Raw genomic sequence first — 16876 nt, forward strand, 5'->3', positions numbered from 1 at the left:
GCCGCGAGTTCCCACCTCCCTTCCCGGGTTTTGCACACACACCAATCACACCGCATCGAGTCTGTACTGTATCCGCTTAGGCATTAGAGACATATTTGTCCTCCTCTCCCTGTTCACTCCAGATGTAACGTCCTCGCCATTCATTGCAAGACCTTCAGATCGCAAGGCTATCGTGGCCCTGAAGCATCAGCTCTGTTTCTCTCTTAGTTGCTGAGTACCTTCAGCATTTCCTGTTTTTTTTATTCCGAATGCCGCTCCGAGTTATTTGCTGCAATTACAAAGTATAACACAGTCCATCGCAGCCTACAGTCTGTGAAATCCATACAGCTCCTGTGGACGAGCAGTTGACAGGATCGTCCGTAGGACGCTGTCTTTGTCGGGTCATTGAGGGCAACGCCTCAGTTCACGGTGGTTTTGGGGCCAGTCTGTCAGAGATCAGTCCATAAGTCAGTGCCTGTTGTACCGCAGGTGATACAAACATCTCTGCAGTCCTTCATTCCGGCCAGGATATCTTCGAACAGGTGCCACAGTTCGACCCGGGGGTGTTACCATGATAGTTTGTGCGGGGCCCTCTGACATGTGACGTTTGCTCCAAAAGTTGAGGTATACTACATTACCTTGAGGTATGCTCCAAGAATTTTGTCAAAAGAAGGACCTCACTGTTTCCTAAATGACTCTGTCATGCCTTACCAGTGGGTTGAAGTTGACTAGAAGGATCATTTGTCTCCCTTTGGAATGCAGAACAAGTTTTTTTTTCAAATTTGGGGTATGTCTTCCTTGGATTTTTCTGGAACTACCAGGGTTGGGGCCTGTGCACCTGTAACAGTGGCGTTTCAGTTTTCTTTTGAAGTGAACCAAAGGCTGCCAAGGCTTTTGTAAAGTTTGACAGCAAAGCTCACCATAAGCACGTCATTTGTTCTTCAGATTACTCCTGCAAACCACGTATCAGGTCAATGTCAAAACCCCCAAGTTTGCAAGCTACAACAGTAGACAGGTATTCCAGTTTGTTAGTGGATCAGGGCCTATGAGGATCCTAACATTTCAGGCCCCAAACTTCATACTGTGGAGTGGAAGCTGGAGGTGTCTAATTCCAAAATTAACACAGGGCAGTTGTTGTACACCAGTTACCACATAGTCATCACAAAGCAAGGAGCTGAAGACTCCTGGAGTCCAGGTTCTGCTGGTTGGTATCACTGTTGACACATAAAGGTGAGGACTCATTTTCATAAGACACAACTCCCAACTACCTCCCATGCTCCCTCACACACAACCTTGCCTACTGCCTCCCTCCCCGCCTCACAGGTGCTCAACAACTCCCCAGACTGTGTATGTTCCCAAACATTCCCCCAACCTATTTTGCTGACCCCTAGCTTAATTGCACACACTAACCACATCCCTGATTTCTATCTTTACCTGTACACACAGCTTATGTTCGGAACCCTTGGCTATAGCCATACACAGTTCTCAAATTCAGCTGGCTGCAGCAACCATTCTACTTCACATGTTGATATGTAAAAGTGTGCAAGTCATCTTCCTAAACAGTGAGTTCAGGACTGATTAAAACTCATTGAAGCAGTCAACAAGGTTCTGCCAATGGCCCAGCACTTTTCTCCACTGTTCTTACTGCAATGTTGCACCTCACCTCCAATAAATTTCAAAAGGGGGTGGAGCTAACCAACAGACCCAACTGTTTAACACATGACAATAATACCGCAAAACCAAATGTATCTAAACTTAGTCAAATTGCATTAAGCAGATGATGTGTATTTGCCAAGCTCCAAGCCAAAATTGACTCATTCACTGAAGCATATAGTTCATATGCTTAATACCAGATACCCAAAATGGATACTCTATTTAGAGCCCCATTGTGGGAGGAGATTGGTGGGGAGACAAATAAAAGTATTTAAGGATGTGCCCAATGCTTCCTTGAAGATATGCAACATTCAAACCAAGTCCTGAAAATCCTTTGCTTTGTGCTGAAGCTGTACTAGGGGTACACAGAACCCTGCGTAGGCTGCTGAAGGGGAGTATCATTGTGAAATTATACAAACTGCTATTTCATATGTCCAAACTGTGAAAGTCTCTGGTTCTGTTAGTCTTATAAGCCACATCAGAACACTCAAAACTGGAAACGTAGGCAATCTCTTGCCCATAATGGCATACCTACAGAACTGTTGCCTCACATTCCCAACAACATGGGTTCAAGCCTGACCGTGGGTGCTGTATGTGTGAAGCCTGCATACTCTGTGACTGCATGGGTTTCTCCCCAAATCCCAATGACATGCAGACATCTAGAAGCCATTCACCATGGATAATCAACAATGTTGGTAAATGAGATCAGTGTGGGGTGAATCTAAATGGGAGCTTGATGGTCACTGAGCCAAAGGGACCGTTTCCATTACGTATGAATATAATTCAACTCCTCCACAATGACCAAGTATTTGCTGCAATGCACAGCAGATTATACCAGTTTGCAGATTGATGTATATGAGAATAGATGGCACACAAGATTATAGAACAAAAAGTAAGCTTAACAAAACAGTATTCTTAGATATATTATCCCCATGCACATTCAAAATAATACTCTTAAAACTGTTACTTCAGCACCACTTTACAATTTTCTTTCAGATTTCCAGGATCTCATTTTTTCTGATTCTTATTTGTTATTAGAAGGAACAATTTGCCTAAGCAGTAAGAAGCCTCAGCCTTCCATGCAGGTAGATCTAACAGCCACACACATCAAAGTTGCTGGTGAACGCAGCAGGCCAGGCAGCATCTGTAGGAAGAGGTGCAGTCGACGTTTCAGGCCGAGACCCTTCGTCAGGACTAACTGAAGGAAGAGCTAGTAAGAGATTTGAAAGTTGGAGGGGGAGGGGGAGATCCAAAATGATAGGAGAAGACAGGAGGAGGGATGGAGCCAAGAGCTGGACAGGTGATTGGCAAAAGGGATATGAGAGGATCATGGGACAGGAGGTCCAGGGAGAAGGAAAAGGGGGAGGGGGGAAACCCACAGGATGGGCAAGGGGTATAGTCAGAGGGACATAGGGAGAAAAAGGAGAGAGAGAGAGAGAGAGAGAGAGAGAGAGAAAGAATGTGTGTATATAAATAAATAATGGATGGGGTATGAGGGGGAGGGGGAGGTGGGGCATTAGCATAAGTTAGATAAGTCAATGTTCATGCCATCAGGTTGGAGGCTACCCAGATGGAATATAAGGTGCTGCTCCTCCAACCTGAGTGTGGCTTCATCTTTAAAGTAGAGGAGGTAGTGGATAGACATATCAGAATGGGAATGGGACGTGGAATTAAAATGTGTGGCCACTGGGAGATCCTGCTTTCTCTGGCAGACAGAGCATAGGTGTTCAGCAAAACCATCTCCCAGTCTGCGTCGGGTCTCGCCAATATATAGAAGGCCACATCAGGAGCACCGGACGCAGTATGTCACCCCAGCCAACTCACAGGTGAAGTGTCGCCTCACCTGGAAGGATTGTCTGGGGCCCTGAATGGTGGTAAGGGAGGAAGTGTAAGGGCATGTGTAGCACTTGTTCTGCTTACAAGGATAAATGCCAGGAGGGAGATCAGTGGGGAGGGATGGGGGGGACAAATGGACAAGGGAGTCGCATAGGGAGCAATCCCTGCGGAAAGCAGAGGGGGGGGAGGGAAAGATGTGCTTAGTGGTGGGATCCCGTTGGAGGTGGCAGAAGTTACAGAGAATAATATGTTGGACCCGGAGGCTGGTGGGGTGGTAGGTGAGGACCAGGGGAACCCTATTCCTAGTGAGGTGGCGGGAGGATGGAGTGAGAGCAGATGTGCGTGAAATGGGGGAGATGCGTTTGAGAGCAGAATTGATGGTGGAGGAAGGGAAGCCCCTTTCTTTAAAAAAGGACATCTCCCTCAAACTGGAATGAAAAGCCTCATCCTGACAGCAGATGCGGCAGAGACGGAAGAATTGCAAGAAGGGGATGGCATTTTTGCAAGAGACAGGGTGAGAAGAGGAATAGTCCAGATAGCTGTGAGAGTCAGTAGGCTTATAGTAGACATCAGTAGATAAGGTTGGAGGAACAACACCCTATATTTCATCTGGGTAGCCTCCAACCTGGTGGCATGAACATTGACTTCTCTAACTTACGCTAATGCCCCACCTCCCCCTCATACCCCATGCGTTATTTATACACACACATTCTTTCTCTCTCTCTCCTTTTTCTCCCTCTGTCCCTCTGATTATACCCCTTGCCCATCCTCTGGGTTTCCCCCCTCCCCCTTTTCCTTTTCCCTGGGCCTCCTGTTCCATGATTCTCTCATACCCCTTTTGCCAATCACCTGTTCAGCTCTTGGCTCCATCCCTCCCCCTCCTGTCTTTTCCTATCATTTTGGATCTCCCCCTCCCTCTCCCACTTTCAAATCTCTTACTAGCTCTTCCTTCAGTTAGTCCTGACGAAGGGTCTCAGCCCGAAATGTTGACTGTACCTCTTCCTAGAGATGCTGCCTGGCCTGCTGCGTTCACCAGTAACTTTGATGTGTGTTGCTTGAATTTCCAGCATCTGCAGAATTCCTCGCATTTGCAGATCTAACAGCAGTGTTTTTGCAAATGGAGAAAGGAATAAAGTATTTGTACTAACATAAAATAAAATGCAAGCTTAAAATGTAAAACTAATGAATTGAATTGAATTTATTACTTACATATACATGTGTAAAAATCTTTACATTATGTCTCTGTTTAAATGTGCAATTTATAGTAATTTATAATAAATATGTATAATAGGGTAGTCAATATAACATAGAAACACAGTTGCTTCAGCATGAATTAAGCAGCCTGATGGCCTAGTGGAAGCTGTCCTGGAGCCTGTTGGTCCTGGCTTTTTTGCTACGGTACTATTTCCCGGATGGTAGCAGCTGGAACAGTTTGTGGTTGGGGTGACTCGGGTCTCCAATGATCCTTCGGGCCCTTTTTACACACCTGTCTTTGTAAATGTCCTGAATCATGAGAAGTTCACAAGTACAGATGCGCTGGGCTGTCCACACCACTCTCTGCAGAGTCCTGCGATTGAGGGAAGTACAGTTCCCACACCAGGCAGTGATGCAGCCAGTCAGGATGCTCTCAATTGCGCCCCTTAGAAAGTTTTTAGGATTTGGGGGTCCATATACCTCACCTCCGTCTAAGCTCACATTAAATGTTACCCACTGACCGTATATCTCAATACCATCCCAATTTCCCCTTCTCTACTTTGAGCAGTCAGGAGACAGGGATTTCCAGATTAAGTGGTTTGAACACATCTTCGAACCTTTTTCTCTATCTAACAATCATCTTCCATATCAGAATACATGTCTATTTCAAGAGCATTGTGCACATTTTTATTTTATCCCCACAAAACCTTTAACCCCACCCACTCAAATCGGTTAAAAACTCAGCTGTAATTTGTACTTTTTACTCAGTTGATAATTGCACTACTTTTAAATTTTGCATTAAGTACATATTCAGGATTAGATGAAGCTTCAAGAACCATTGCTTTCCCAAAGTGAAGTAAATCCACATTTGACTTACGATAAACAAACACATAAATGCACAATTTTTGATTAAACTAGTTTTAATATTTGCAACGCAAATATCATAAACATGTTAAAGTGCATTTCTATCAAAAAATAGAAACAGAATTTAAATAGCTTCCAATTGAATTCATGATAGTACAATCATATGGAATGGAAGGATAAAGTCTATTAATGCAATTACAATGTTCAGTAATACACTTATACTAGGCATATACTAGGCATGCGTGTAATAAAAATCAAGTTGAATTTAACTGACAAACGCAAACCACTTTCAAAATAAATATACAGCAAAACAATTAATAAAATTACATAGTAGTTAATAAATGTAACAAAGATCCTTCCCTGCACCTCATTTATAATATCTACAGTTCTAATATATTTTTTCCAGTTTATTGTGAATTGAATAACCTGCTCCAACCCTATTTTAGTTAAATCTCTTGGCCTCTACGTCCATGCACATACCTCAGTGCCCTTCTATTGAATGCATGTTCTTGTAACTTATTTTTACTCATACAAAACTGAATTTTAATCAAAATTTAAGAAAAGGAAAGTGTAGCATTTCACAAATCCTTGCAATTTCCTTCAAGGACAAACAATGGCTTTGATTATAAAACAATTCTGGGAATCTACTGCCCAAAGTATTCTCATTATTGCAAAAGTTTGTAGTTTTAACAATACCTTCCTCTCTACAATTTAATACATTTGTGTTATTGCCTGAATTTTGATAAGAAACTTTATTTCCACTTTATTTTCAAGTTTTTCTCTCACAAGTACACACTAATCATTCAACATTAATATTGTTTGATGAAAGAAAATATTCAAGTTTGAAACACTGTCTACATTTCGTATTACATCAGCCCAATACTTAAATCAAAAACTCACAATGAATGCTGTTTATCGATATTTGAAGCTACCGCCGTGAATTTCTTAATGAACCAATTATTTTGTTCACTAGTTCTCACCTAAATATTGTGCAGACCTCTAATACCTCAATATGGTGCAATTAAAATGTAAATCAGACATTTGTCCAAAACCAGTTAGATTTAACATGAGAACTTAAAATAATCTTCCTGACCACGTGAGAAACATTTAAATACAATATTCAATACTGATTAAGAGATCTATTACTTCATTAACTTTGACAAACGTAGCAGAGGCTCGACTAAACAGCAATGTTTACCATTACAATAAATATATTCGTTAACTTTTTTTAGAATCCAGTACTATCCTTCCATTACTTGGAAATACATGAATGCTGTTAAGAAATGTTAGACATCAACAATTATGTGGAGAGCAGCCATTAGTATAAATGAGAACCAGTTTTCAAAAATAAACTATTCAAATTTAACTTGCAAGCAATAATCAAATAGACACCAGTTTATTTGATCACCGCTTACCAATTTATAACAGGTGAGCACTTCAACTGACAAGACAATTTTTTCTATTGACACTTGTACATAGATACTTTATTGTATATAACAACCATTCATACTTTTAGGACACTGAAACCAGCTATGAGGTGGGACTTTCTCGTTTTGCACTAGTGTAATTTGTATAGGGCAAAACAACAGATGAGCATACCTGTCAACTGGGCCACATTGAAACTCCCAGGATGAAATCAGGGATCAAGTGAGCATCTTATCACTTAAAGCACAGTTAAATACATATTTCTGCCACTTAACACAGTGTTATGGTACACTTATTCTGTCAATCAATAGTTGGAGTGTTTTTGTATCCAAGGAGACACCACTCTATACTTAGGTAAAAGAGGTATATTTTGATTGTTTGAGGTGTTATGTTCAGAACCCTTTGGATCATCCACAAAATGCTTGAATATTCAAAAGGTATCAATTGAGGTGTGCTCATTGTAAATACCTAACACTACAAAGTTACTTGTATACATCCAAATTGTTGAAGTAAACCATATAACTGTAACTACAGAAATCGTATTTAATCATCTGTTGTTATTTTTGTGCTTAAAAAAAGTACCAGATCTTGGTATACCTTTTAGAGATATTCTCGTTAAATTCTTCAGGGGAAATCCTTCCCGAGTTATCTCCTTGACATGCTGAATAAAAGATGTTTTACATCTACAGTCTCTGTGTGGTCCATTCAGTCACCGAAATGAGATTAATTTTATTAAGAAAAAAAAACGAGGGAAAGAGTTTCTTTAGATTACAGCTATCAGATTTCCAACATTTGCCCAAATTACAACAAATTTGCCTTAAATACCTTAAAGTGGGAAAAACCAGAAAGCTTGACAGGAATAAGACCAAGCAAAATTTAAAACTGAACTGGATGGAGATATTAGAGTAGATGATCAAAGTTCATAGAGGTTTGTCTTGGAGGAGGAAAGGTGTAGAGAACCAAAGCAGTTAGCATAAAGGCTTTGGGAGGTAAAAGCCCAGGCACCAGTGGTGGACAATTGAATCTGAGGATGGAGACACCTAGGTGGTCCAAGTACTTTAAGGCAGTAGATTACATATTTAGGAGGGGAGGCAAAGGAGAAAACTGAAAAGGATATGAATTCAAAATCGTTACCAGACTGAGATCCAATAAAGGAAGGTGTGAAAACATGGGAGCTGGACTCTTTTGCCTGACTTTTCTTTATGACCTCAAGTGTAAGGAAATAAAACAAAAGAGACCACTAAAAGCAATGGTTTGAGGTTTGATGAGAGTTTCAACAGCATGAATTGAAACAAGGGCAAAAAGGTGGTTTACATTATGATGTATATCTGAGATCAAAGTTCAAATACAACCCTGAATCAAACCCGAGGTCTTGTTCCATTTAAGGGGGCTGTTGGAAAAAGGAACAGAGTCATGTATCCAGGGAATTGTGTTTGTTTTTTTTTGGGGGGGGGAAGAGAGGGGCTGAGATCAAAGACAATGAATTGGACTTTTCCAATCTTTATTAGGAGAAAGTTTTCACTCATCTTGTACATACTATTTATCACAAATTACTATAAATTGCACATTGCATATTTAGACGGAGACGTAACATAAAGATTTTTACTTTCATGTATATGAAGGATGTAAGTAATAAAGTGAATTCAATTCACTATGCCAGGCCAGAAATTTGATAGAGGCCTCCACTAAGTCAAAAGGTGGGTTGGGGGGGAGCTGTTGAGGCATCATCAGCGGCACAGGGAACAGGAATCATTTTCAGATGATGTTGTTGAGCGCAACGTGTAAGATAAGGAATAGGAGCATTTCTCTGTACCCCCAAAATGGCAAACAAAACATCACAGGTATGGGATGAGAAATCATTGGAAATTTTTAATCTATGGCCAGATAATTATTGAAAAAGATGGTCAGCTGTAAAGGTTGCAGGTGGGTCAAGAATTCATACAGCTTGTTCGGGGAAAGACGGGCATGGACTTTGGAGGTTTCAACGCATTCCAAGAATTTAAGGATAGCTGGAGATATGATGATCAGCAAGGGCAGAGAGGTTAAATGCTGTGCTTTGAGTATGAAATGTGATAGCAGGTTTGGAGTGGGTTGGAGAAATGGAAATGGAGAGAAGTCAACATGATCAGCCTACATTGAAAGATGGGTTGGTGTCAGGAGGAATTGAGGCGAGATATGTTCTTCGATCATATCAAGTTGAACAAGGTTCGAACATATATAACTGGAGAGGTTTCAAAATTAATAGAGGGCTTGGAGTATCTGAGCAACGTTAACAGGTGATTACATAACATCATGCAGATTTTAAGCACGTATTAGAAGAGGGTGTTGATCCATAAACCTGGATTTTGCAGAAAATCTGCCCCTTTCAAAATCCTGTCCTTTGGCATAAACAAAGTGCAGGATTTTGGTGAATTTGCAATGAAGAAACGACTGTAGCTTCAAGTAAATTTTTGATTAGTGACACTGTGCAGAAGTGAAGAAATGATCTAATCAGTGCTATACCACTAATCATTTAAAATAGTGAAATTTGTAATGAGGATGGCTAAAGATAACATCACAAGTGTCATTTCTGCTTAAAAGTCAGCCTAGGCGGCACTTCCCCGCAGTCCGAGCAATCAGAGATGTTTTCAACTGCTTGCAAACCTTCTCTTTGTTTCTTTATAACGCTGTATGCACCAAAGATCAGAAAGAGTATTGCAATCGCTGCAAAGTAAATGGTGTACGCTAGAAACTAGAAGGAAAACACATCATTTTAATAAACAACTTACTTAGTCAGTAGAAAACAAATTTCAGTTAAAGAAAATACACATAGTATTCTTTATTAATCAGTAGCCACAATTCTACCATTTTATGCATTAGTGTATATCAACATCTGTAGGGGATATTTTATAGAGCATGGAAGTATTTAACCAGCAATGCCTCACATTTATTTTTAAATATGTTTTCAAGTTCAAGTTCATTTAATTATCATTCAACCATACACGAATACCCATGAATACAGCCAAACGAAACAGTGTTCCTCCAGGGCCAAGGTACAAAACACAGTACCAAGAGTCATACACAGCACAAGGCACACATAGCACATATAAGATAGCAGTAAACATACAAACACACAAAAATAATATATACAGCCCAAGTCCCTGAGTGACATGTCCTTTAAATTGATGGCCTGTGGGTGTTATCAGCAAGAGTTCGCAGCAGTCCGCTGATGAACGTATGCACGCGTGCAATCCACTGGGCGAACACTGGAGGGCAATATTGATAGAAGGGGCTAGAACTGATGCTGCACTATACAGTTTTGTCACACTAATAGAAACATCGCACCCTTCACTGACTCTCTAAAACACTTGAACCATGATCTAGCTGTTACTGACTTGAAGAAGAAAGACAGGGTTTCCCTGGTTTTTCCTACCAAGTGGAACACGAGAGATGTTTCAGCAATAGAGACAGAATACTGGCAGCTTCAAATCAATCACAGAGGAAAATAACACATGTAGGATAACGAATCAGGTTTAATATCACTGGCATACATTGTGAAATGTGTTTTTCGGCAGCAGTACATTGCAATTTATAATAAAGAACTATAAATTACATCAGGCTAATTTTTTTGGTGCCGGAGCTGAACCAGAATGAAAGAAATATATGAATTCCAGAGCTCCACAGAAATATATTGATAGTTAAGACATTAACAAGATTATAGCCTATCACTACATTTCTGTGTATAACTGGTACAATAAAACATATAATACTTAATTTAATAATATGACAAAGTATTGCACGGTTGCACTAATTATCATAAAATATAATTATCAAGAAAAAGGCTGTAATTATGTATTTTACCAATTTAAAAGTAATTACCTGTTTACTAAAGGCCACCAATGAGAAGTTTCACAATAATTTCCACAAGGGATCAGGCATAATATGTGTTCGGGGGTCTAAAGCAACTCTTGTCCTGGTGTCATCTGCTGATCTGTGGTACCGCAGCCATGATGTGACATACGGCTCAGGATTCCACTGAACTAGAGGAGGTCCGTGTAGCTTAACAAACATAAGTGCTGATACATGATTCATGAGAATTCTTGAGTATGTTGTTGTTATTATCAAGTTCATGTGACTGAATCCTCTCTCACACTCAGCAGTACTAATAACCTGTGAACAGCTCAGTAATGGGTGTAAATCTTGGGGGATGTGGCGTCCACAATCCTCCACATAATCTCTGAAGGCATTTATTACAGAGGAAGAAGAAAGCTTAAAGCTCTTACAAAGATGATATTGCAGCTTCTCTATAATTAGGTGGTATTTCAGCAGGCCTGTTATCTTTATCAAGGACACACATTTCCAGGATGATTACTTTGAATATTTCATCAAAATCAGGCCGAAGATAAGTGAGCAGTGAATTTTTCTTTCATTATTTTCAACTGTTAACCGTAGGTTTCGATGTTCATTCCTTAATACAGCTCCTACCTGGAATCGAATGGTACCCATTGGAAAGAGCGGAAAAATGCTCACACTTGTGTACAGTAGTCCCTCGGTATCCGGGGGGGGGGGGGGGGGGGATTGGTTCCAGGACCCCCTGTAGATACCAAAATCTGTGGATGCTCAAGTCCCTTATATAAAATGGCGTAGTATTTGCATACACCCTACGCACATCCTCCCGTATACTTTAAATCATCCCTAGGTTACTTATAATACCTAATGCAATGTAAATGCTATGTAAATAGTTGTTATACTGTATTGTTTAGGGAATAATGACAAGAGTTTCTTGAGCTCTTCTGGGAACGCTGAAGCTGCCTCGGCATCAGCTGATACCAATTCTCCCGTGATCTTTAAGTTCTTGAGACTGTAGCGCTTTACACAGCTAGCCAGCCATTCCCTTACTAGCCTTAAACTCCTTCCTCTCGCTCTCCTCAACCCCCTCACAGTAGTGCTCATAGAGGCTAAGTGCTTTTTCACGCATAATTTTGCCATCAACAGGGATCTGCTTCTGTGATATGTCCTCTAGCCACAACTTAATGCTTTCTCAGTCTTTGCAAGCACTTCATCACGAACCACAGACACCATTTTTGCTGTTGTACGGGTAGCACTAACACTTCCACGAATTTCAGCTTCTTTCTGCCTTATTGTGCGAATGCTCGATTTGTTCTTACTGACCTTATGCCACTTTTCAAAAGATCTAAGAATTTTATTTTCTCAGTGAAAAATGCTCAAACAACGAGTGCTGGAGAGAGACTGAGGATCTGTGAAATGGCAGGAGGCTACAGCAGGGTATGCTGGGACAACGGGTCAAAAGAGGAGGGATTTCACAAATACCTAAATAAAAAAGTCACAGCTCCAGGATTTCACCAAAAACGATCAAATATCCTAATGTTATTAGTGGTATTTTCCCCACCAGCCACCACCCCCTCTCTCCAACCCCCAATTCTGTAAAATCCCCTCTATTTAATATGTGGCTGCTGTTAAAGTCCCTGCTTGTTTAGTTTGACTTTTTTTTTACAGAGGTGCCGGAGTGTTGCTGTGGTGAACTCCAGCAGGACTGCAACCCCTGAATTACATGTATATGTGTGTTTGTGTGTGTGTGTGTGTGCGTGTATATGTATGTGTGTGTGTGTATATATATATATATATATATATATATATATATATATATATACACACACACACACACACACACACACACGTATACATACATACATATATATAAATGTATACACACACACATACATACACACACACCCACCCACCTCCTGTACCAACCTGTACCACCACCTTGATGGTAGCAATGAGAAGAGGGTATGTCCTGGGTGATAAGGGTCCTTAATGATGGATGTTGTCTTTTTGAGGCATTGCGTTTTGAAGATGTCCTTGATGCTGGGGAGGCTAGTGCCCATAATGTTGCTGGCCGAGGTTGCAACTTTCTTCAGCTCTTTCCAATCCTGTGCAGTGGTCCCTCCATACTGGACAGTCATGCAACCAATTAGAAAGCTTTCCACAGAACATCTGTAGAAATTTGTATTTGTCTTTGGTGACATATCAAGAAACCTTCAACTCCTAATGAAATGTAGCCACTGTCATGCCTTCTTTGTAATTGCATCAATATGTCAAGCCCAGGAAAGAACTTCAGAGGTGTTGACATCCAGGAACTTGAAACTGTTCACCCTTTCCTCTGCTGATCCCTCAATGTTCAGTCAACTTCCACTTCCCAAAGTCCACAACCAATTCCTTGGTCTCACTGACATTGAGTGCAAGGTTGTTGCTGTGACACCACTCAGCTTGCTGATCTGTCTTGCTCTTGAATGCCTCCTTGTCACCATCTGATATTCTGCCAACAGTTGTGTAGTTGGCAAATTTATAGATGGTGTTTGAGCTGTGCCCAGCCACACAACTGTGAGCGTAGAGAGAGTAGAGCAGTGAGCTAAGTACGCATCCTTGAGGTACACCTGTGTTGGTTGTCAGAGAGATGTTATTTCTGATCCACACTGACTGTGATCTCCTAGTGAAAAAGACAAGGATCCAGTTGAGGTACAGAGACCCAGATTTTGGAGCTTGAGCTATAATCAGTAAACAACAGCTTGACATTGGTATTAGTATTGTACAGGTGATCCAAGGCAGAGTAGAGAGCCAGTGGAATTGCCTCCGCTATAGATCTATTGTGGCAATAAGCAAATTCCAGTGGGTCCAGCTCCTTGCTGAGGCAGGAGTTAATTTTGGCCATGACCAACCTCTCAAAGCTGTTCATCACAGTAGCTGTGAGTACCACTGAACAATAGTTGTTGAGCCAGCTTACCCTGCTCTTCATGGGCACTTTTGAATTAGATTGTCGCCCTTTTGAAGTAGATGGAACGTCCGACAGCAGCAATCAGATTGAACATGTCCTTAAACACAGTTGGTTGGCACAGGCTTTCAGATCCTTAGCAGTCCCACCATCAGGGGCTGACGCCTTGCCAATGTTCACCCCCATAAAAGATGTTCTGATGTCGGCCTCCAAGACAGAGATCACAGAGTCACCAGGCCCTGCAGGAATGCGCACCGGTGTAGCTTTAATCTCCCTTTCAAGATGTGCATAAAAGGTGTTGAGCTCATCTGGGAGTGAAGCATCACAGCCATTCATGATGATAGGTTTTGCTTTGTAGAAAATAATGGTTTGGAAACCCTCCCAGAGCTGACATGCACCCAATTTCACCTCTGACCTCAATCAAAAGAGTTTCTTTCACTCTTAAATAACCTTCTGTAGGTCATACCTGTACTTCTTGTACAGTTCTGAATCACCAGTCTTGAATGCCATAGATCTAGCCCTCAGTAGACTACAAATCTTCTGGTTCATGCACTACTTTTGGTTTAGGTATGTTGGGTATCTTCTTGAAGGCACTCATCCACACAGATCTTGATGAAACCAGTGACAACTGTGGCATATTCATTCAGACTGGATGATGAATCCCTGAAAGTTGTCCAGCTCACTAACTCAAAGCAGTCCTGTAGGTGCTCCTCCGCCTCCCTTGACCATACCTTCTTGGTCCTCACCATTGATGCTGCAGTCTTTAGTCTCTGCTTATATCAACTGGCGGGAATTGAAGTACAGCCAAGTGATTGGACTTTCCAAAGCATCGGTGTGGGATGGCACAGTAAGCGTTTTTGATGGTGGTATAACAGTGATCAACTATGTTGGCTCCTCTGGTTCTACAGGAGATATGTTGCAGGTAGTTGCTCAGAGACTTCAAGTTGGCCTGGTTGAATTCCCCCACAATGATAGGGAAGGCATCAGGGTGTGCTGTTTCATGCTTTCTGATTACAATGCTCAGCTACTCTAGTGCTTGCCTGACATTGGTCTGAGGTGAAATGTACACTTTTATTAGGATAATTGCAGAAAACTCCCTCAGCACATAAAAATGAATGACATTTGACTGCTAGATGTTCCAGGTCGAGTGAGCAGGACTGTGACAAAACTGCTATTTCTGTGCACCATGAGGAATTAACCATAAAGCATACTCCACCTCCTCTGAGGCTCTGTGGAGAATGGTGAAGCCATTAGGCAGTAACACCCAATTTGAAATGACAGGTGATAGCCATTTTTCTGTAAAACAAAATACACAACAGTCCCTGAAGTCCCCCTAGTACAGCAATCTTGCTCTGAGGGCTCTATTTTATTTTCCAGAGACTGTATATTCATCAGCCAGATAGTCAGGAGTGGGGTGCGGGGGGCGGTCTAAGGCCTCTGCATTTCAATCGTACCTGTAGACTGCAGCGCCATCCCCTTTTATGTGTTCTTCAAGGGAACTGCCCTCGTTGATTTTGAGTATTGATAAGATTTTTTAAAACATCTTAAAACAGCGCTGCTTACTGAAGTACCCATGGCTGTGACTGGCAATTTCAGCTGTGTAGTCCTAAATGGAAGTACATGATGATTCCCATCAGAACTGCACTCAAAGAGTCACCACCTATTGCTGCCATCTTATCAGAAGATGGGGAATATCAGCATTTTCTTGGCTGTCAAATCTGAAAGCAATTCTTCAGCTCCTAGAAATAATTATGGAGGTACCTCAAAATGTAGCCTCATCTTAAAAGAAAGCACAGAAAATTTTGTATTCTCCAATCAAAAATAATTGTACTTGCTTTAAAGAACCTCCAATCAATACATTCAATTTAAAATGGCCAAGATTAGCTTCTTGAGTACTGCCTGCCAAGTTGAATCATAAAACCCATGAGATTAAAAAGGGAAATGTTAATATTATTAGGAAATCAGCTGAGAAATTTCTACTTTATGGTGAGACTGGAGGAACCAGAGCAGTGAAGGTTTATCGGTGGTTTGACGAAAATGTCTAAAGTCGTGAAGGATATAGATACAGTAAATAGGAATAAAGGGAAATTGTTTCCAATAACAACGGGGTCAGCAACTGGACATCATGTTTACATGTAATTAGCAAAAATATCAGAGGCAAAATGAGGAAAAGCAAATTACACAATTACAATGGCCGAGAACATACAAATTGGTGACGGAATTAGATTCAACAGTCACCTTTGAAAGTGGACTGCACCACTAATTAAGGAGTCTCTGTGGGAAAAATCAAAAATGTGAAACTATAAACAAGTTCTCTGTTATAACAGGCACAGGCATTTAGAACAAAATCACATCATTCGATGTGGTCACTGCTTATTGAAGGAGTTCCATCTTCTTAATGCTTCAGGTCAAAATACCTTTGGATGCTCCAGTAGTAAATCTCAATGACAATTATAAAAACTATTTTCATTGTTATTAAAAGAACAAACCAAATGACTGCTTTTGGCACATTAATGTTTTCTCAATGAATATTGAACTTCAGCTGTTCTCTCCCTCTCTCCAGTTAAAGTACAATGATAATACTTACTTGTCCAAATATGTTTAAGTTCAGTAGGTTGGCTTCAACTACAATCAGAGTTAAAACAGTCTGAAGGACTAAGGCAACGAAAGTGTTTACACCAAACACCAATGCATATAGTTCCACACTTAGATTTGCAGCAATTTTGTACCTTTAAAAGGAAAGAGAGGCAATTACTTTTGAATGTTTACCTCACCCCCAAAATTAGTACAAAATTAAAGTTAGATTCAATTACACTTTTGAAGAAAAAGTTCCACTCACGTTGCAATGGTTATTAGCATCATGTAGATAATTCTGAAAACCACGTAACAGCTGTAGCACACCCAAATATTTTGGACAGTGTCCATCACATACAGCACGATGACAATAACAAAGGAAAAGATGAGAAGTGCAACTTCACTCCACATGGCCCATGATATTTTTATATAACCCACAATAAATGCTGCCACTGCACCTACGCATTGACCAAAACAGAGAGAAAGTACAAGTACAGAATTAGATACTTCAGATCTTCAGTTAGTAAAAAAATGTATTGGAACTAAAATTGTATTAAATTCGTGGCATGTGGGGGTTGG

At 40.8% G+C, this 16876-nt stretch overlaps 1 protein-coding gene across 3 annotated transcripts in view; it reads right to left on the reverse strand.

Annotated features, from left to right (window-relative positions):
* Nucleotides 1-5584: 5584 nt before the first annotated feature.
* The window catches only part of LOC140199022 (thiamine transporter 1-like), a 28260-nt gene continuing 16968 nt past the window's right edge, over nucleotides 5585-16876 (reverse strand). Inside the window, exons 4-6 of one of the 3 annotated variants that reach the window (XM_072260421.1) lie at nucleotides 16563-16755; nucleotides 16311-16452; nucleotides 5585-9682 (exon numbers count right to left, since the gene is read on the reverse strand). In XM_072260421.1, coding sequence (XP_072116522.1) covers nucleotides 9515-9682; nucleotides 16311-16452; nucleotides 16563-16755 — 503 coding nt within the window. In that variant the 3' untranslated portion in view covers nucleotides 5585-9514. The other 2 variants (XM_072260423.1, XM_072260422.1) reach the window with 2 other exon arrangements.

This window comes from Mobula birostris, chromosome 6, assembly GCF_030028105.1.
Source record: "Mobula birostris isolate sMobBir1 chromosome 6, sMobBir1.hap1, whole genome shotgun sequence".
Taxonomy (NCBI): Eukaryota; Metazoa; Chordata; class Chondrichthyes; order Myliobatiformes; family Myliobatidae; genus Mobula; species Mobula birostris.